The following is a 21,118-nucleotide window of genomic DNA, read 5'->3' on the forward strand; positions in this document are numbered from 1 at the left end:
AGTGACAGTTTTAACAAATATGCAACATAAAAAATTATGTTGCATATTTGTTAAAACTGTCTCTATGTCATAACAGCATAGTACGACACAGATAATCTGTAAAAAATAAAAAACTCAAGCTTCTCTGCCTTCTCACTGCTCAGTCAGAAACAACCAATCAAAGCCAGGAGGAGGGTGTTGGTGCCGCCAATCATGCCTGTGTACCTCTTCCTCACATCCTCCCTTTTCCTCTCTACACTACAGTTTCTTCCAGTTAATGGAGCCTGCCACAACGCTGAGGCTAGTGACTCTTTTTAAAAATACGTAGTAAATACGCTGCATACTACAGCTTCCAGTGAAAGCTGTTCCATTAATTCCCTATAAAATGTAATCTGAAGCGCACTCCTTCAGTACGCATCATAACGCCATTTGTGTTTATGGCCTTGAACTGATTACTGGACAGTGAATTGTCACCTAGAGCGGAAAATTCATGAGTTTGTCAATTATCGCAAGACGTTCAGATCCTGGAAAAACGCAGCACACATCACATCACGCTACCACCAGTCGCATTTTGAGATTTTGCAGCCTGATCAGTTTTGTTCAAGTGTGATAAAAATGGAAAAACAGAAGAAATCTGGAAGGGGGGGGGGCAAACATTTTTCGGGGAGGTGGGTTGTTGCCAGTGTTGACTGATTTGCAGGCTTCAACCTTCTGATTACATTAGTTTAGAGTTTTGTTGGGAGCTAAAAGGGAACCAATAAATAATCAAAGCAAAGACACGTTCTCCATCTAATGCCGTTTCAAACATTACTTAAAACGACTCATCAAAGGCAATACGCAACGCAGTGGTTCTTATAATAGATATTTTCAAGGCCATGTGAAAAAAACATGTCAGGACTACATGTAAACAACAAGAAAAAAGTCTTTATTTTGGAGCTTTTAAAGGGAAACCACATCAGCAAAGCTGTCTTTATATATCTGCCAAAATATTTCTTTAGAAGAAAGTCTTCTTTCATTTCAGTCGTGAAGCTTTTTTTCTCCCCCCTTCAACACTTCAACACCTCAATCATCTAAAATTATCTGTTGAGGAAAACCTTCAAAATCAACAACATATTGAGTTTGACATGCATTTATCTTTTACCAATTTTTTTGTGTGTAATATTTTTATGCTTGGAACACTTTTAGAAATAAATATACATGAAATTGGTGAAGCAGCGGTGAGCCACCGCGGCCTTGCTGAGACTCTCTGCAGACGTCGGTAAACCAAATGAAAACTGTCAAATTAAAAGTTACCCATCAGAACCTCTTATTTACAAGTTAGTTGTGCTTCTCACAGCGTGAGATTTTAGTTTTACCTCAGTTCTCACCACTTTTTGATTCAGCTGAACGACTCGTAGTAACGGGCAGAGTTACTGTTTACAATTTGACATGATCAAGCTTGTTTTGGGTCAAAGTTCATGACGTTAATATTGGGGTATTATTTCATGATTAGTGAAAAGAAGTATCAAAGGAAAAGAAGTAAAGTTCAAAAGTCAGAGCAAGTGATTAATACTGAGAAACGTGAGGTGCATCATGCTTGTGTACTCATCCCTATTGACTCAATACTTTATAGAACCAAGTTTTATTTTAGTTACAACCTCAGGTCTTTTGGTTTATTCTGTTTTTGGACATTAATGACTGAATAGGTTTGCTAATTCTTCTATGTAAAATAAATCAAGCTCAGTCAAATTGAGCGTTTGTCAATTTTCAATTCATCAAGGACTTTGGGGAATTTTAACACACAAATACTCTTTCATAAGTAAACCTTTTAAAAGTTGATCTTGCTGTATTTGGTGCGACTTTCTGTCTGAAAGGTGAACCAGAATTCTCCCAGAATTCCCCTGGTGGCAGAGATCCATGCATGATGAGGTTCAAGAAAAGCCTCCCCACAAAACGACAACGCCACAACCATGGGGTTTTTCATCTTTAGCTTTTTACTTTTTTTTTTCTTGCCACACATGCTTGTAGCATGTAGGCAAAAAGTTATAAACTTGTGGTTTGTGTTTCTTTTTTTGGCAAGCCACAAATGGATATCTTCTGGTTTCCTCTCAAAATTAGTCAGATCTGTTGAGTGACGAATATCTGTTCAGTCAACAGATAACCTGACCTGAGCTAGGATCTCTGCAGCTCCTCCAGAGTTGCTACGGCCCCACTGGCTACTTCTCTGAATAACGCCCTCCTTATTTGGACTGTTAAGTGAATTGGTATGAGTGTAGGATTAACTCAATTGCACAGATGGGTCTGATAATCCCATAGCACAGTCAGTGTGACTGCTAAAGGTTTTCCAACAAAAACACAGCAGAACCACCTTCACATCATGATGGAGCAACCAAAACTTGATGCTTCAGATCTACTTTGTTATTCGTGGATCTGACACATTCCCCCATACGAAACTCGAACCCATTTCATGCATTTGTAGGCGAAGACCAAATCAACAAAAAGCGTATAACCAAAAAGATACGTGGTAATTACTTTTCAACTTTATATGAGAATTCATTTTAAGATCGCAACAGCAGAATGTTGCACAAACGATTCGCATGAAATCCCGTTTAGAGCTTTTCGTTTTGCAAGTGGGTTCTGTTTCAGCAAAGTGTGGCTGACTCGCGGTGTCAAACCTCAAGATGCTTGAGGGTAAGGACGGATAATCAGGTATTTTTAGTGCTCAGATCTGCAGAACACCAAAAATAGATGACCACCCACTTAAAAAAAAAATCCAAGTTGGCATTTACTAAGATCTTTACAAGGTTTTGCATCATATGTTTCAGGAATAGTGTTTTTATTACCAAAGCTTAATGAGTACAATGCTTTTGACGTTGAAAAAGAAACATTTTTTTTTTAACCAGAGTTTACATTTTCCACAACCAGACCTTCTGCTTTGATTTCAGGTCATTAAGTCTAGCCATAGCTTTAAAAAGAGCTCTAAGCCACAGGATTTAGGTTCAAATTACTAAGCTTTACATCCATCCTTACAATGAGTCAAAGAAAACCCTCTACGTGTTAAAGAAAACAGCTGCGCTCAGTTTAGCTTCCTTGGCCACCCAGCCTTTTGAAACCTTGTGCAGCATGTTTCCTCCCCCCTGTCCTCTGTCTCTAGTTGTTTTCCGTTGTCCGTCTTCATCATGCCAGGTTCATACTCCCTGCCAGTCATCCCTCCGTCGGAGCGCGCCGGCCCTCAAAGCTGCCGGCTGAGCTTCTGCGCCTGCCGCTCCTTGGCGTTAAAGGCGTACTTTGTGTCCTGCAGCTGTTCTATGATCTCCTTGGCCTCCTTCATCTCCACGCTGAGCTGGTTGTACTTCTCGATCAGCTCCTGGTTCTCCCGCCGGAGCTCCACCACCAGCTGGCTCAGCTCCTCGCTCTGCTTCCCACAGTGCAGCTTCAGCTGCTCCATCTCCGACAGAGTCTCCTCCATGCGCTTCACCAGGCTCTCCAGCTTTTCCTTAGACATCTTGATTTATTTATTTAGTTTTAAACGTGGAGGCGTTTTTGTTCTTTTCAGAAAGGCTTTGCCCCGGGGGGTTTCTGAGGTGTCTGAGCTCGATGCTTGTCTGCAGTGATCGGTAGAACCTAATCCTCGCTGCAGGTTGGCTGCAGGCCTCACATGGAACAGACGTCCCTCCCTGCTCGGTTAATCCCCTTAGCAGAGTTATCCCTGGAAAACCGTAACGCGCATAAGAGCTACACACAGCAACAGCATCTCGTGCATAAGTCCACTCCACGGAGGATGAAAGTGATGGGCAGATTACCTCAGTTCACTCAAGTCTCAAACAAGCTTAAAGGCCTACAAAGAAATGTGACGTCGGCTGAAAAGTCGTCGTCCTCTCATTGTATTCATCAGTCTTACTTCTTTCACATGTAGCAAAATTAAGTGGAGGGTTTTAGGATTTTAGATGACGGACCAACACTTAAGGTGGTGGGTAATAGTGACATGGAAAGAAAATCAAAGTTTGCAAACCTACTTAGACTTGGCCATGCGCCTACACTGACATCAGTCATCAAAGAAGCAGCTTGTGGATCTGTGGTACCTCTGAAGGAGTAACAAAAATCCACAGCTCAAGTGGGAAAAATATGGCTTTTATGGAAGAGGTGCAAGAATAAAGACATTGCTGCAAGAAAGCCATAAGAAAATCTGTTTATAGTTTGGGATGGCTTGTAGGGAAAGTCCGCAAACTCTGGTAAAATGAGACATACAAAAAGCTGCACATGTGTGGAAGACCTTGTAATGCCACCATTGTCTTAAGCTCCCCAACTCTGGTGTCTCACATAATCCAAACAGAACACATTCTGTTTGGATTCTGTTCTTCTGCAGGGACAGGGAAGATGGTCTTAGTTGAGGGGGATGATGGGTGCACATAAGTACGAAGTAATCCTGGGAGAGAGAGACTGGGGTGAAGGTTTACCCTTCAGCAGGATAACAACCGTAAACATACAACAAGAGCTACATACAGCCATCCATTATCATCCGCTTAATCTAGGGTCAGATCACGAAGGCAGCAACCCAAAACAGAGGGGCCCAGATGTCTCCAGGCTCTTGGGCCAGCTCATATGGAGAAATAAGACCAGCTGGGAAACATACTCCCTACAGAGTGTCCTGGGTCGTCTTCTTGATTTCCTCCCTTTGGGACATACCCAAAACGCCTCAGCAGGGACACATCCAGGATCAGGCATCCCAACCAGATGCCTGATCCTCCTCAACTGGTTCTTCTCAATGTGTAGAAGCAGCGACTGAGCCCCTCCCGAATGACTGAAGTTCTCACCCCATTTCATAGATAGAGCCCAGTAACCCTTTGGAGGAAACTCACTTATATCCTCGAACTCCTTCCTGTTTGAAGATAGATCAACCGGAAAATCAAATTTGTGAACAAGACGCAGAGACACTTGAACTCCTCCACTTGGGGCAGGAGGAGCATGTCGCTGACCCAGAGCAGGAACTCCACTCTTTTAGATGTACCAGAGCTGCAATGGAATGGTTTAGTACTGACATTATTCAAGTGTTTGAATGGTCCAGTCAAAGTTCGTGTTTACAGTTGATGATCATTTATTAAGAATGAAAACGCACAAAATATGCCCAACGTCTGCTAAAAGTAAAAGAAGTGGGAGATTTTGCTACAATGCTTTCTAAGCATTCTAGCGACCCTATCTGAACCAGGAGTCTAGAAATGAACCGTGTAGCTTCAGAGTTCACGTTCCACACAGAGGCATCGCTGAGGACTCGTTAGGCAAGTCACAATATGAGCCGAAACATTCTGGGTAAGCTGCCCTAAGCTGCCAGTGTGCAAGCCAATGAAACTAAACAGTTCCCATGGAGACAATAAAAGTGGCTAGCTCTACAGGCAGAAGGCCGGCTGCTGCCATCAGCCAGCTGGCACCAGGAGACGGTGAGTGAGGAATGCTGGTGTGACAAATTACCAAGGAATTTTCACAATTTTCCACATCGTCTGCTTAGCATCAGGCCCCAGTGTCACTGCATTTTGTAACTGTGTAATATGACAATTAAACTGGCCTATAGGCTGCTGAGTCGTGTCACAGCCTGACCTCCGGTCTGTATGCTAAAGGAGAATAAGGAGCGAATCGCTGAAATAAACGATAGCTGAATTCACCAACCACTGGATTAGGTACATCCTGCTAGTACAAGGTTGGACGCCGTTTTCCCTTGGGTGATGGTGGCCATAATGAAGAAGTCTGTCTTGTAAACGGTGGTTTGCAGGTCATTGTGTGCTTGGGCAAGACACTTCACCTGCCTTGCCTGCTGGTGGTGTTCACGGTGTCACTGTGTGTGGTTGCTGTGGCTACTATCCAGCAGCTTACCACCATAAGATTGTGAATGCGTGTGTGAATGCCCTGCATAAAGCGCTACACAAGTACAGGCCTTAAGATTGCTCCTTTGTTGGAAAAAGTTCAAACCGTAATATGGTACCTGGGTCGTTGAATCATTTAAAAGCCAGCATCAGTCCATGATCAGGACCCCATGTTGGTCACAAATCATTTAAAATAGATTCAGAAACTTCCGCTTTATGTGTCGGAGATGTTGTTAAACTTTGTTTTCTTCTCATTAAAATCAAGATTTTGTGTAATCCACTCCATGATTTGCTCACCAAGAGAACGAGGCACTAGTGGAAGTTGAGTTGGGTTGTCGGGACTTAGTGGCACGTAAACTGGCATCGTTTATCGTCAACAAGAAAAAAAATTACTGTTTACTTTATTTTCTTCACCGTTAGCTCAAGGACATTAATATTTATACATGAGAAAATATAATTGAATGCAGTTACTCCCTTTAGTTTAGGGATTAAAAAAAAAATCAGTGGTTCCCTAAAGAGTCCTGTTTTAAAATGGGTATGTTTATTAAGAGAGATAACTTTTTCTGTCTTAAAAGCCGTTTTAATGAGATTCCAGACAGAGTGTCATAAAGCGACACACCACTGCCCCTCCACCGCATGGTTTAACTTTATCTCAGTCATGCAACGCGCAACAAAACTCTACAAGGGTTAAAAAGAAAACATTTCATGTTTCACTGTTTATTAAAAAAAAGAACAAAATCGGAATCGGAACAATCTTGCATAACACACAAAAAGCCTGTGAAGGAAACTAAAGTAAGCCAACAGTTTCCCTATCAACAAAAACAGGAAGTAAAAGCCGTTTCATAGCAAATATCACTCTTTTGTTCCCTCTGCGGTTCTTCATAAGCACAAAACCCGAGTGCAACAAAGAAGCAATCAGTGCAGCTGGTCCTCCTTTAAGTTCAATATTAGTTCATTATTCACAGTTTGTTTGTCTTTGATTTAAGCCAGACTACATATTTTAGGTTTGATTTTTTGTTTTGTTTTGTTTTTATCCTTTTTTTGTGGCCGAAACACCTTAAGATGCATGAGGATATTGTAAATAGTTTTCCAAAAATATCAAATTCGGTCATTTAGCAGCACCAAATGCTGCTAACATACAATTTTAGATGTCTAAACACTTACCCCGATAAAAAAAGAAACAAAAAAACCCCAAAACAAAACAAAAAGCATTTTCTTTTCAGCACAATTAAGGAGAAAATTTATCCCAACGGCATCGGTGTGATGCAGTACAGTTCAGTGTTGGATGTAGCATAGTTCCAAACAGCACCAGGCGAGCGTCATGAGGGCAGCTGTAGCCTAAAGGTTTAGAGTTTGTGACCGGATGATCACAGGATACAATCCCTGGACAGATTTCGGAGAGGAGAGAAAGAAAGAAAACAAACAAACAAACAAACAAACAAACAAACAAAGCACGTCTGTCACAATTATAACAACAACCACTGAAATGCCGTCGAGCCAAGGCACTGAACTCTCAGAGTGCTCCAGCGGAATCGCTCGGTGGCTTGCGTTTCTCGTCGCCGTGTGCCTCGCGCGGGAAAACTCAGATCCCCCTCCCCCCTCCGCCGCGCTTTCGTCGTCGGAAACGGAGAGTCTCGTCCGATGAGGCGTTCGCCTCCGTGGGTGTAAAAATCAGTCAAGTTTGAATTTTGTTCCTTAAGTTAAGCAAAACGATAACAACGCAATTAATATTTCACTCTTTAACAGCAGTGAGCAAAGCGCGCTCCGATGTCTCGTACACGTTCAAACTACACGTCACTTTCTACTGGTCGGCGGCGCCGTCCATCTGTCCATCCGTCCATCCGTTATTTTTGATGAAAGGCGCTGTAAAGGTTTGGAGCTGAAATGGACCAGAGAGGGATTTTTGCTATAATCTTAAAGAGAATACTCCCTCTTCATGTGTAGGTGTCCCTGAGGAAGGCACCTGATGTAAAGGAGATGGAAACCAAAGAGCCTCTTGAGATCTCTACTTGCTGGCCAAGCTGAAGATTACGTGTCATCTCGGTGACAAAATGTCACTTAAAAAAAAAAAAAAAAAAAAAAAAAGGGACGTAAAACCTTTAAGAGCAGCCGTCGTCGTGTTCCAGCATCGTGAGGAGGAGGTGTTTGTATGAGGGACGGCTGCTTCGCTCTTTGTTCTCTTGGGCCGCAGAGGGGAAGGTGAAGGGGGTGGGGGGGGTCGGGGGGCGAGCGCTCTCGTGCTGTGCGGGTGAGGGTAGTCTCGGGGTCGCGTGGTCCTGCTAAATGTAAAACTGGTGCAGCGCCAGCTCATCCATGAACGGCCGCACCAGGTTATCCGTGGCGAAGTAGAAGACGAGGCCGAAGAAGATGGAGATGGGCAGAGCGGGGAGAGCTTTCCGGAAGATGGCGAGCAGGAGAAGAGTCAGACATAAACCCTGCAGGAGGGACGGAGAGAACATAGCACACTTTGTGATTATGATCCAAACAAACTCATCTCTGCAACCAAACAGATTCTTTTTTTTTTTTTAAAGTCAAGCGGTTTGCATAAATCGAGGACAGATATGGCGCTGAAAGAGAAAGAGCAGACTGCGGTGGCTTGACGTGAAAATAAGCGGCTGGGAACTCACGATGAGGATGGCTACGAAGCAGGCCAGCGTGGTGTTCCAGTCGCCGCTGGCCGTGGCCGAGGCCTTCCCCACCAGCATGCTGTAGAAGATGAAGTCCCCGAGCCCCAGCTTGACGCCCCCTGAGAACACAGGAGGAGGTCGCCACATTTTTTAGGGTGTGGTTGACTCGAAACGCTTCCAAGTTCAGCCAGAAAACAACCCCCCCTGCTTTTCACAGCTGTAATTACTGTGGGGAAAATATAAAAATAAAGAGCTCCGACCCCATATTTACAGAAGATTTAAGTTAGAAAGAGCACGGGGTGTCCAGATGGGTAAAGGACATAAAAACCAGCAATTGCCATAAATGATAACTTCCTAATCTGATTCGACCAAAAAGAGGAGTGACTGCGGCATGGAGAGAGAGAGAGAGGCGACGCGTGAAGAAACATTGCAAAAATGTTTTATGTGTTTGCCAAGAAGGAAACGGAGGCGACGAAGAGAAAAGAATCTGCAATTTAATGGGGTAAAGATTATAAAGCTCGTGTTCATGGTACAGCTGGGGAGGGGAGCCAAAGAACTCATAATGTACCATTATGGCTGTTTATGAATGCAAGAGTAGCCGTGTTTTAAAAAACTTTCCTTTTTGGGCATAATGGATCTGTAAAACTCTTAAAACGACCATGTGTGTAACTTGGGCTTCAGAAATAAACCTGCATCGTCATCATACAGGAGATGGTAAGCATTTGAATAATTGATTATTCTGGCGATTAATTGATTTTTTTGACGATTAATCAATTGTCCTGACGATTAATTGAATAAAAAAGTGGGGTTTTTTTGTAAATTCTGCAAATTTTTCATTTAACCACTTCACTCTTTTTTTTATACAATATTAGAAATGCATTAAAATATGCAAATACACAAATAACTTAATTCATTTTTAAATAAGGAAGTGAATATTTTACTGCCTAAAAAGCAACAGCATAGCATCCCTATAGTGAACTTGGACCGGGTGAAGCTAAAACTATTCCACTTGGAGAAATTTTGGTTATAACATATTTACATACAAAGGTGTTTCTTGTCCTAAATGCAAAATGTATGTCTTTTTTGGTGTAATTAATTCTCAGAATATGTTGTTTTATTTCACCAAATGGCCTTTTCTTGTGTCTGTATACTTCAGTTAAGAATTAGTCAATTATTAAATTAGTTGACGACTATTTCAATAATTACAATTAAGCTGATTTATCATCTCAGCCCTATTTGGTTCCACATTAAAAAAAAGGTAATCCCAAGTTATTTAAAGACACGGTGAACAAAAGGTTTCCCTCTATGCTGATGATCTATTAGTTTTTTGCTTCAAATCCCCAAATTTAACTTTTTATTTCCAATCCCTCGGTTTTATTAAATTACTGTGATTATTCTCTGGAAATGGACTTGAGCGCCACCAGTGGAAACCCCAGCAAAGGTGTTGCTTTATCATCTGAATGGTTAGGACCAGGGCAAATTTCCATTACAAATGCACGCAAAACATTGTCAATATTCTGTTAATGTTGGTAAAACACAATTTCGTAATTGTGGCGTTTCCAATAAATTAGAAATGCAATTAAAATCACACGTGTATAAGTTTGTTCAAACAATAAGTCGTTAAAAAAACCTGCCGCGCCGTCATCCTCCTACCACTTCCTGTCATCTTTTCTTCTGGTACTAACATCTGGTTGTTGATCACGATGCGAAAAGAGTGTTTCTGTTGCAATTTGACAAAATACACTAATTTCAATGCAGCCGAAAAACCATCTCATCCCAGCATGGAAACGTTTTAACATAAAACATTTCTGTTTTTTGTTTTGTTTTTTTGTTTTTTTTTTGCCACGTTTCCATGAATAAACACTCCAATTTGCGCAATTATATGACTAATGGAAACGTAGCTACAGTTAATAAAGACACACTGGCACCAACACCTCACGTGAACTCATGTAAACATTCAGTTTTCTGACCTGTTTTATATCCAACGCCACTAATAAAAAGCCACTCGGCCAGGTTTTTAATATCAAGTTTTTTGTTTTTTTTTGTTGTTTTTTTAAAATCCTGATAAAATAAAGATTAAATAAAAATAAAAAGATTCGATGTCAAGCACTCACTCTCCTCATCGTCGTCTTCCGCAGGCGGACGAGCAGACGGCATCTGCTGGATCTCCCGTCTGGTCTCCTCGGTGGTCTGCAGCTGCCCCAGCCGGTGCTCCTGCTGACTGACCCAGGAGGAGGTGAAGCCGCCGTCGTCCTGCGAGGGACTCGACGGCGCCGGAGACTCTACGGCCGCTGAAGAACAACCAGGAGTTTCGAATGTTAAAAATCATCTGGGACCGAACTGTTTCAATTATCTGAATCCTTACTCACAGTCTTGAGTCTGTTGTTGAGGAGGAGTCGCTTCTGTGGAGTTCCTCTTCGGCCCGTCGGTGTCGGCCATGTTGACGAGCCAAACCATCGTAGCTGGAGAAGAAGGAAATGAGAAAAAATAAAAATAAAAAAATCGAACACAAAGTCTAAATAAGCTTCCATTTCAGCAGGGTGATTAAAGAAACTTAGATCAGATAAAATACATACTTAATAAAACTGCATTCTGTGAAACACAGACTCTTTAAGTCGCAGTTTGTGATCAGTTATTGGTTAGTTTCAGAACATTTTAATAATTCATGAATAATAAAATTTGTGAAATGTGAGAATTTCAATGATAAAATGTTAGAAACCTCCAGTTCTAAATACACACAAAAGTAACTTTACAGCAAAAAGCAGTGAAATAGCTGTTTTCTAATTTTTGACTTATTTCTTAGCAATTAAAAATCCATATGATAAATGACAAAAACACAGGTTGTGATATGCTAAGCTAAAAATACAGTTTATGGCCTAAATATAAATCACTGTAGAAAAACATTTCATTTTTATCTTTAACTAATGGATTCAGATGCTACGTTTGGAATCTCAAATTTCATTATTCCATAATTATTCAGATCAACATTCAAATCAAAGAGACGCTTTTCTAGACTATTCAAATCAGTGTAAAAAAAATCTAATATTTAATTATGAACAAGCTAATAAATCTCAGCCGTAATATTGTCTCTACTGTGTGATAACTAAAAAAATAAAAAACACACTTATCTTATCTGACTTACAAGAATAGATGAGAGCTGGAAAAATGGGTTCGTTTCTCTCCTGAGCCGTTTCTACAAGGATCCTCAGCGGTCCTTTGGGGCAGAGCACAGCCAGCAGGTCTGTGATCGGAGAGACCATGAAAATCAGGAAGATGATGTTTATAAGGTGTCATCAACAACAACAAATAAGAAACTGCAGATTTTCTGGCTCCTACAATCCTAAATATCCCCCATTTGAATGGCTTCTTATAGCGGTGCACAAATAAATCAGCCGGTCAGTAAATTGGCCCAGATTCTCTTAATTTTTCTGAGATCGGCCGTTACTCACATGAGAAACTGATCGACCGGCTGATATTTTGGGACGATATTTGTGGTTTCTTTTCTAGTACTGGCATCAGCTGATAGATGTATGGTTCCTACAATATGTTAGCACACTTTTTATATCCATTTGTAATGTTTTGTTACTAAATGATTCTTTTTTGTTTAAATTTAGACTGGAGTATCACTGTCATTTTAATTGTGTGAATCTTGAGAAAGAAAAAAAAGTGTTATATCGGCTTCAAGAATCGGAATCAAAGAAAAAGAAAATAAAAGTTGGAAGCACATATCAGGGATTGGTAAGCTTGGTCATCAGCATCATCCATAGAAAGCCTGTATGGCTGTAATAATAAACGCTCTATTACCAACTTAGTGACTGAATTTAGCAACGAAAAAATATTATTGGCCAAAATCAGAATTGAAAGAATCTGGTATTTTAAAGATCGGTGATCACTGAAATCACTCTGATGCAGGCATGACCTGGTTAACCTGGTTAACTAGTCCAGCTAGCTAGATTATACTTTATGGATCCCTGAAGGAGAGAAATGAGTTTGTCTCAGCATGGCACACAACAATAATAAAAAATGTTATAGTTTAACTTGGTAAAAGTTGTTGTGTCAAACCCGTTAAAATCTGTTTTTCAGACTAAACCTTACGATTGGGCCAATGGGACGCACTCCAAAGATTCTGTAAGTTTTGAACTGGATGGTGGAAAACAAACCAAAACACTGGTTGGTGGTTGCAGTGTGACGAAATGTGCTAAATCTGGGGCCCGTTTTCCCTCTCCACATGCTTTGTGTCTATGTTGACAATATGTTGCTATTCATGTGCAGAGATACGATTTTTTTCCCCTCAAGTTATTTTTTTCCCCGACTAACAAAAGGCCAGCGCCTCCCATGATGGCTGCCGCCCCAGGCTCCTGTCTACCCATGTCTTATGCTGCTTGTTTGAGCCGTACTGGCATGAATTTCGTCGCGCTTCTGTGATGACGATAAAGGCCGTGTCTGATTCTGATGGTTTTTTGTTTTCCTTTTTGTTACCACAAAGGAAAAACAGTGTAACCCGTGGCCCGACATGTCATATGTTTATGAGGTTGAAATTAAAACATCGTCTGGCAGCCGCTGTATGAACTTTAAATGTTGGTAAAAAAACAAAAAAAAAAAACAAAACAAAACAAAAATAAAAAACAGTGAGCTATTTGAGGGTTAGGAAATGGACGGGAAGATTTACCGTAAACGGATATGACTGCCAGGATGAGCCAGGCGGTCCACTCTGGCAGGTATTTGATGAAAACCAGCGCCATCAAGGCGCTAATCATGATGAGGTAGGCCTGCTGGAGCCGCAGAGGTCCTTTCCAGTGGATGCAGATCATGCCGACCACGCCGAAGTTCCACACGACTATTGCCAGGGTGAAGTAGTCCATGGCTACATTGTAGGTTTTGAAAACCTCCCTGACAGAAAGAGTACGGACGTCAGGAAGTGGCAGACTCCTCCGCACACGCGGAGACCCATCGGTACGTTCGGAAAAATGAATTTAAATGTACGTTAGCGAGACTTACTGGAGGTAGATGAAGGAGAAGAAGAAGAGCAAGAGGAGGGAGGAGAGAAACAGCCAGCCTTGGATCACCTGAGAAAGGAAACATGAGACTGGTTAGCATGTAGCATGGCTAGAGCATCTCTGGTTAATCTGTGTTTGTTCCAGTGCCAACATTGAAGGAACAGGAGGTTTGGTTAGGATTTTATTTTTCAATTTAATCAAACATCTGTGAAAGTTTATCACTCAGAATTTTCTTAAAATAAATATATTTCTTTCTAAAATAACAAAAAGCGCAGAGATGGCTGCGGCTACATACACTGAAGTCTATGGTTGACAAAATATAAGAATAAGTTTAGGGAACCAGTTTGGTTGGGAACCCTTAGCTTGACCAACTTTCCTTTTGGAATATAAAATATAAAATGGTAATAAAAGCAAATACAACATGAACTAGAAAGGGAAAAAAATCTCCATATTTATTCACTACATTACTGAAGATTACTGTACCTTGTAGCAGCGATACTTGTACAACAACACCAGCACCAGCGTCATGACGATGATGACAGTGATCATGATGGTGGCGTTCAGGATGGAGTTGACGGCTCGCTGTGCTACGGTGTCCGTCTCTTCAGGGAACGGTGTGTAGATCCTAGAGACCATGTCGGAAACAAAACTGTTTAAGCAACTTAATAAAAATACATAAATTTAAAAAAATAAATAAAATTTATATATTTATATGTATATATAGATCTGATTACAAAAACTGTTGAAGGCATTTCATCACCTCCAATAGTTGTCATAGAAAAATGCCCCGTCCCTCATCACCAGATCAACCATTTTTCATATTTAGGAAATATGAAACACACCCTTTATTCCCCCTGTTTTTTCCTAAATAAGTCTCATTTTTTCCATTGAGTGTATTTTATTTGTTATATACAATTACTTTTTTTATGTTGTAAATTACAGCTAAATTGTTGTTTATTTAAAAAAAAAGAATTGGAGAAAATAAAGAAAAAGGACAGGATCATAACTGAGCTCAGCTTAAACCAAAGCTATCGACTTTAAAAAAGTTTCAGTGTGTCGCCTCATGTAGTAGCTCATATATGGCACAACTAATACATAAATTCTTTTTTAAAAATATATGTTATATTCTAAACACAACTCTCATAAAACTTATGATAGACTAAATTCACTTTCAAGGGTGAAAACATAAATATTTCATCAATGTTTTTTGGATTTTTTTTTAATGTTTTTTGGATTTTTTTTTAATGTTTCCTAGAAACAAGGGGTGGTTCAAATTACCCCCATCTTCCCTACTGTCAATTGATGAATTAAAAAAAACAAACAAAAAAAAAACCTCAATGCCTCCACCTAGTGGTAGTTCTGTTCCACTACACGAAAAACCAACTAGAGGTGTGATTGGTTTTAAATGAGGTCAGAGTCCACAGCTGCGTCCCTGTTGATAAGGCTCATAAAGCACTCACAGCCTCTGGCCGTCGTTCTTGGTGTAGAAGCTGACGGACTTTATGGTCGCCACCACCACCACCATGCACAGCGTCACGGGAACAAAGAGCATGATGACGTGCTTGGCCCCGTATTTCAAGGTCATCTCCTCGTCCTCCTCCTCTTCGTTCTCCACCACTCGAGCGGGATGGGCGGCAGGGGGCTGGCCGTTCTGCTCGGGTCCGGAGCCGTCGCCCCCTCCCTCATCGCCAGAGCCTCCCCTGGACCTGGCTCTCGTCGCTGGAGCCTCCTGGGGTTGCTGGGCGGCCTCTGGGCTCGAGTTCGCCTGCTGTTGGTCCTTCTGGCAAAAAGCAGAAGGAACCTCGTTATTCGGAGTGGATCATTCGTATGCAAGACTTGAAAGGATACAATATGTCACATTTCCATAATCACTCTGGCCAGCTGGATGAACTCCCACTGCTCTTCATGAAGTTCTTAAAGAGTTGGGAAGATTTTGGTGACTTGGCACAGGATGGTTGCTTAAACACAGAGCAGAGGAGGAAGGTGCAAACATCAACACTGCACCAGGTTCTGCTCCGGTTACTGAGTGACCGAAGCAGGAAGCTGAACTCCTTCTAGCTGCAAATGTCAATACAAGACTTTTTGTCAAGTAATCAGTGAGTGAAAACCTCCGTTACTTTTACATGTGAAGAAAATGTGTGAAGCAACTTAAAACATCCAAAAAACAGATGTAAGCCAGTTATCAAAGTACACAGAGGTTTTTAAAAACTGATACGATAAAAAAAAAAAAATCCCCCATCATACTGTTTTTACTACTGATGCACCAATAAACCGATTTATTTAATTTTGGGAGATCAGAGATTGGCAGATTCTTACAACCGATCTTATCTTCATTACGTCTGAACAAACGCAATTAGCAATAGTCTCCCCACTTTTGCCAACTGAGCAACGGTTTTTTGCTACATTGAGCGACTTTTCAGACAGAAAAATCGGTAAAAATAGGAATCAGTACAACCCAAGTTTCTAGAGTTTAAACTTGTATTAATGAGACTCCAGATGAAGTACGGGGTTGATGGGAATTTTCATGTGCATTACTTTCTCCACTGCTGCATACTGCCTCACAGCTGGCTGAAAGAATACTACAAAAATGTCCTCTCATTTCCAAGGAAGACAAAAATAGCTGTTTGGAAATTTTTCCAGTCATGAAAAAATGATGATGTTACAGCTGAAGGAGCGCCACCTGTCTGTTTTTAATGGAAACCCCGTTTCAAAGTTAATATTAACAAACTAACAGCAACACATCTGTTAAAAAAATTGACTAAGTAGAAAACTGGCTAATACTTGGTGTTATTTTGTAAAAAGCATATCATCAGTAAGGTGTACAATAATGCACAAATAGTGGGTGTTTATTTTTAGATTTTGCCAAAGTTCATGAAGCAAAATATTATAAAAAACAGAACTATTCTCTGGACACATTGAAAGATGCTGTATATAAAGAAAATTTGACGTTTTTCTCTTTGTTGGTTATGACGTTACAGTATTCCCATCACTCTGTCAGGTTTACAATCTCAGTTACTGAAATTAATACCAGATGTGAGCCATCAAGGTAGCAAAGGTACGAATATAATATTGGCTTGAGGAGCATCAATTATTTCCATTTGAAATATAATAGGCTACAACTACGGCAAACACTCCTGCACAGTGATGCTGGCTCTGTAAAAATAACCTGCATTTTTGCACATTGTTGTTCCTAATCCTGTCGCAATAAATCAATAAATCAATAAATCAATTCATCACATGATCAATCAAAACAACCTTTGCATTTGTTTGACTCTTTCTACTAAAGACTGGATGACAACAATTTTCACTCTGGTATTTTGGTCTCAACTAGCCTCTTTTTGAAGGATAATTATGTTTACAGAAACTTTATAATTCATTTCATTTGTTGTTTTATTTATTTTGTCTATTTAAATGTCTTCCAGTTCCAGTCTTAAATAGTCATTAGAGTATAAAGTTCATCAATCTTGCAGAATGTGTTCTTGCGTTATCACGGCGTTTCCATCGTATTACTTTGAAAACGGTCTCAAAACAACAATGTCATCTTTTATCGCAATAACTTCTGGGACAATTTATCGACCAGCAAAACTTGTTATTGTGACAGGAGCAGTTCCTCCCAAGTTAAACGTGTTGCAACGCCGGTGGCAGCAAGCAGAGACAGCGCTTGTAGCTTTGGGCTCGGCTGTTGCGCAATAGTCAGGGGGGAAGTAATTGTGGTTGTTCGAGCAGGATGAACTCCAAACTGTGAATGAAAGCAGAATTAGACCTACATAACTTCACCTTTTAGAGAAAACCAGAGAGACGCTGACTTCTCCTTAGGGCGTGAGAATAACCACAAGACATAAACCGCTGACTTCAGCGCTAAATTTATGGCATTTCAGAATCAAACAGGGTGCAGCAGTGGTGCTAAAAAGTGATGTCAGACTCGCTGTAAATCCCCTCGAGGATGTGTTCCGTCAGCAAAAAAAAACAAAAACAAAATTCAGATAAAATAAGTGTTTGACGTTCAAGTGCCAGACTATGAGGCAAGCTGATACTTGCAAGCCTGGGAGAGAGCATGAAGCACTTTGACCAGACACGATCGGAGCGTGGCGAGAGGCATCGCCAGAAATCAGGTCAGAACGGTGAGAGTTAAGTGAACGGTATTCTGTGCGCCGTTTCTTCTCAAGCCTGGGAATAAGGCCAAGAGCACACGATGCAGAGTCAACTGGCGTTAAATTAAACAGCATTTAGCAGCAACTCCAACAGGTGTTGGGTGACATTTCCACACTGAATCAGAAATCTGACCAGAAATTATCACTAAAAATGAAACGATATGCAAAAATAGTCATACTGTGTATAATAATTATTGTAATAATAGTGTAATACTGTCAGGTGATGTTTTACAGTATGACCTCTAGAGTGAATAACGTTCTGGTAAGGAAATACAAGCGTTTGACTTCGTCCTTCAGCTGTGACGTAAACACCTGTATTTACAGTAACAGCAGATTAGTAAACCACGGCAGCAGGAAAAAGTATTCAAACCAGATGAAACTGTTCACATTTTTTAGGTTACAACCACAAACTTTCATGTTTCCTAACATACCAGTGCATAAATGGAAGTTAAAAGACAAGAAAAACGTGATTTTTTTTCCTCCCGAATTTAAAGTGTGATGTGTGGATATCCAGCTCTCTTTCATAGCCCTACATAAAATCTAATACAGCCAACTGATTTTAGATGTTAACTAATTAAAAAATAGATTAAATTATCATCTGATGTGCTTTTAGTACAAATGCAATGAGACAACTTTAATTCAAACACTAAAAATAAGCAGAAAACTCTCAAACGCACCATTCCTACAGTAAAGCACAGTGGTGGCGACATCATGCTCTGGGATGCTTTCATTCAGCAACGAGAGAAAAGCTGGTCAGAAAAAAATTGCTGTGCAGAGACTCTCCATCCAGACTGAATCAGCCAGTTCCCATGAAAAATAACTAAACAAACAATTTCTAGATGTGAAAATCTGACTGGAATAAACCCTAAAAGGTGGATTTATTAAGTATTGTCACAACGGGAGGAAAACAAATGTATTTAATTCAATTTATATGTAATTTATATAAGCATTCGGGACGACCTTCTGTTGGTCTAGCACACAAATGCAGTTTTTGGGTTGGGAACATGAAAAAATGTAAAAAAGCTAAAGCTTTGTGAATACTTTTGAACAGCACCATAATGTAACGCTTAATAAACTCACTGTAGTCGAGAACGTAGACGTAAATCAAATACAGTCGCAATCCAAAATGGCCAAACAACAACCAAACTTTACTGACGTTACAGGAAGTTCTCCCACTCTGCATGACATCAAACTGACTCAGTGCTTTGATGCAGAAAATGTTTAAACCAAAGAAAAAACAAAAATGTTGTGTAATTATTAGCCAACACTTTCCAGAAACAGACACACAGAGAGAGAGTCATCTAACTGCTGTGACCGAGGTTTCATACTGACCATATTGTTTTCAACATCCTCTGCGTTGTTCGCCATGTTGGCTCAGCCGACACTTGCCCTCACATGCAAACAATCCTCTTTCACCTTGATGCAGAAGAAGAAGAAGAAGAAGAAACACAATCATGATTAGACCACCAGAAACAAATAAAGAGTACAATCTTTACTGAAAGAGACTGAACTGAAACCATTTGAAATGACCTCAAACTGGGTGATTAGGAACAAAATATCACAGTCAGCAGATGTTTCCGATATGGGCAAGGCGAGAGGCGGCCCAGGGCGGCTTCTCCTCTAGGGTGGCCAAATTAATAAACATTTGTGGAGTTGAATCTGTGGCCTACTTTTCAAAACATTTAAGAAAATTTAATTTGTTTCTTTAAGTGTAATAGTATATACTGTCTTATTAAAAAAATATTTTTTAGAGGTTCCTTAACAGTTGTGTGTTGAAATTTGTGTTTTGGTCAAAATGCAACTGCAGTACACAGAATTTCAGAAATGTTTGACTAATGGCGCAGCTTATTTTAATCACATTTTCTACAGAATTTATTTTTTGTATCATTGTATGCTTTTAACTGCATGGTACACACTATGTTTGCTCCTATTCTAGGTTCTTCCACATTTTTTTCAAATAAAATAATAAAAGAAACTGAGTGTGCCTGCAATGGCACATGATGATCTCAACGTTGGGTCAAGGCTCCAAACAGGCTAGGACCGCCTCTGAATACAACAATAATACTTTATATATAAAAGAATTTATCTTTATTGCAGTAGAAAATGGATACACTTGGCATTAATTTCACTCAAATTCACAAATCATTGGCAAAAATAAAGGCTTTAAAAATGAAACAAGTTAATGTAATCACATTATCTCACTCTTGATTTTTTGTTTGTTTGTTTGTTTGTTTACATGTTGTAAGAAGTCCACAGGTGGACAGTAAATGTGACGAGACTTTCTCCCAGTATTGGGTCACACAATTGTGAGGATGTGTCAGGCACAAAAGAGACTACTAGACTCTGCACACGGCTTCGTATTAAAAGAAAAACCTCAATATAATGCAAGTCTTTGTAACCAAACACATACTGGCAGTCCAGGGTAAAATTAACACTATGAAGAGAAGCAAAGACATAAAGTCATATTTTACTAATTGAAAGTTTGTTGAAACTCTGAACAACCTCAAAAGAGCACAGCATACATAGTAGAAAGCTTCAGCAACATTTATTTAAAACTGATTTTTAGAGATAGTGTGCATAATTGTGCCACCAATTATGTAAAAAACATTTACTGACTTTCTTCAAATTAAAGGTTTAAATTTAAGGACTTTTGTTATTTTACATTCAAACACTATGCTGATGTAATTTAAGGGTCTTTATTTTCAGGCTTCTTGCTATTTCTTTAATACGATATTTGTGTCTGAAATCCTGAAATCATATCCTACCAAACAAGATCTAAACTCCAAAATAAACTTTTGAAGATTGTGATACATTAGCATATTAAGAATACCAATATGATTTCCATTAGTGGGAACAGTGAGGATTAATAATACCATAGAAATGCACGCCATTAATATTTGCCGAGTTGCTACGGAGCAATAAGGATTTTCTCATGTTAGATGATAAGCAGAAAAACATAAGCTTGAGATAAAAGCTGTAAAGCCTGTTTTAATGCTCACATGGACATTTTACCATTAGGTAAACGCTACATTGGCTAGTCAATGTTAGCCAGTGTTGTCTTTACGGCACAGCGGAGCTAAGCGGCTAACACTGGGTAAACCCCACAGCTCAAATTAAATACGGTTCTTTAATAATACTCCATGAAAACCCGCACTTACCTACAGCGAATGTTGTGTACTTTATTTAAAAATTATGTTTAATGGGTGTAAAACCCGGACAATCACTCCTCCTCCTTTTTGTTGTTCCTGCCTTCCTCCCAGAACATCCGTCCGCTTCCTGCTCGAGTCGATTCGGCTCTCATCGAGCTGCGGTGGCGGAGCTCCGGAGGCAGGCGGAAGCAGCTCCAGTGGAAGCCGGAAACGGCTCCACCAATACTTCACAATAACAGGCCCTATTCACGAGCCTCAACCTATGACTATACGTACCCAACAGTAGGATTACATTAACTAAGTCCTAAATATTTTGTCCTAAATATTATATTCTAGATATTCAATGAAAAGTAGTATAGGTGTCAATTAAAATTTGAGATG

At 40.1% G+C, this 21,118-nt stretch overlaps 1 protein-coding gene across 2 annotated transcripts; it reads right to left on the bottom strand.

Moving 5' to 3' along the window:
* Positions 1–6,514: 6,514 nt before the first annotated feature.
* psen1 (presenilin 1) lies at positions 6,515–20,899 on the bottom strand. 2 transcript variants are annotated; one of them, XM_007569468.2, is made up of 11 exons: positions 20,747–20,899; positions 18,921–19,004; positions 14,898–15,214; positions 13,921–14,062; positions 13,439–13,506; positions 13,110–13,330; positions 11,583–11,681; positions 10,810–10,902; positions 10,555–10,731; positions 8,441–8,559; positions 6,515–8,248 (listed from the first exon to the last, which is right to left on the bottom strand). In XM_007569468.2, the coding sequence occupies exons 2-11, from the start codon at positions 18,954–18,956 to the stop codon at positions 8,093–8,095; spliced, it is 1,428 nt and encodes a 475-aa protein (XP_007569530.1). In that variant the 5' UTR covers positions 18,957–19,004; positions 20,747–20,899; the 3' UTR covers positions 6,515–8,092. The 2 variants fall into 2 exon arrangements, with proteins under 2 accessions (XP_007569530.1, XP_007569528.1); XM_007569466.2 differs by having other exon boundaries at positions 14,898–15,217; positions 20,747–20,898.
* Between the last annotated feature and the right edge of the window lie 219 nt (positions 20,900–21,118).

The sequence above is a fragment of the Poecilia formosa genome, unplaced genomic scaffold (genome assembly GCF_000485575.1).
Source record: "Poecilia formosa unplaced genomic scaffold, Poecilia_formosa-5.1.2 Scaffold241, whole genome shotgun sequence".
Classification (NCBI taxonomy): domain Eukaryota; kingdom Metazoa; phylum Chordata; class Actinopteri; order Cyprinodontiformes; family Poeciliidae; genus Poecilia; species Poecilia formosa.

Bases quoted from the DNA above. Each gene is read 5' to 3' on its own strand.
- psen1 (XM_007569466.2), bottom strand. From the start codon at position 18,956: ATGGCGAACAACGCAGAGGATGTTGAAAACAATATG. The intron at 10,903-11,582 runs GTAAGTCAGATA...CTTCTTCTCCAG, and splicing joins TCCAGCTCTCATCTATTCTT to CTACGATGGTTTGGCTCGTC. The intron at 8,560-10,554 runs GTGAGTGCTTGA...CTGTGTTCTCAG, and splicing joins GGAAGACGACGATGAGGAGA to GGGGCGTCAAGCTGGGGCTC.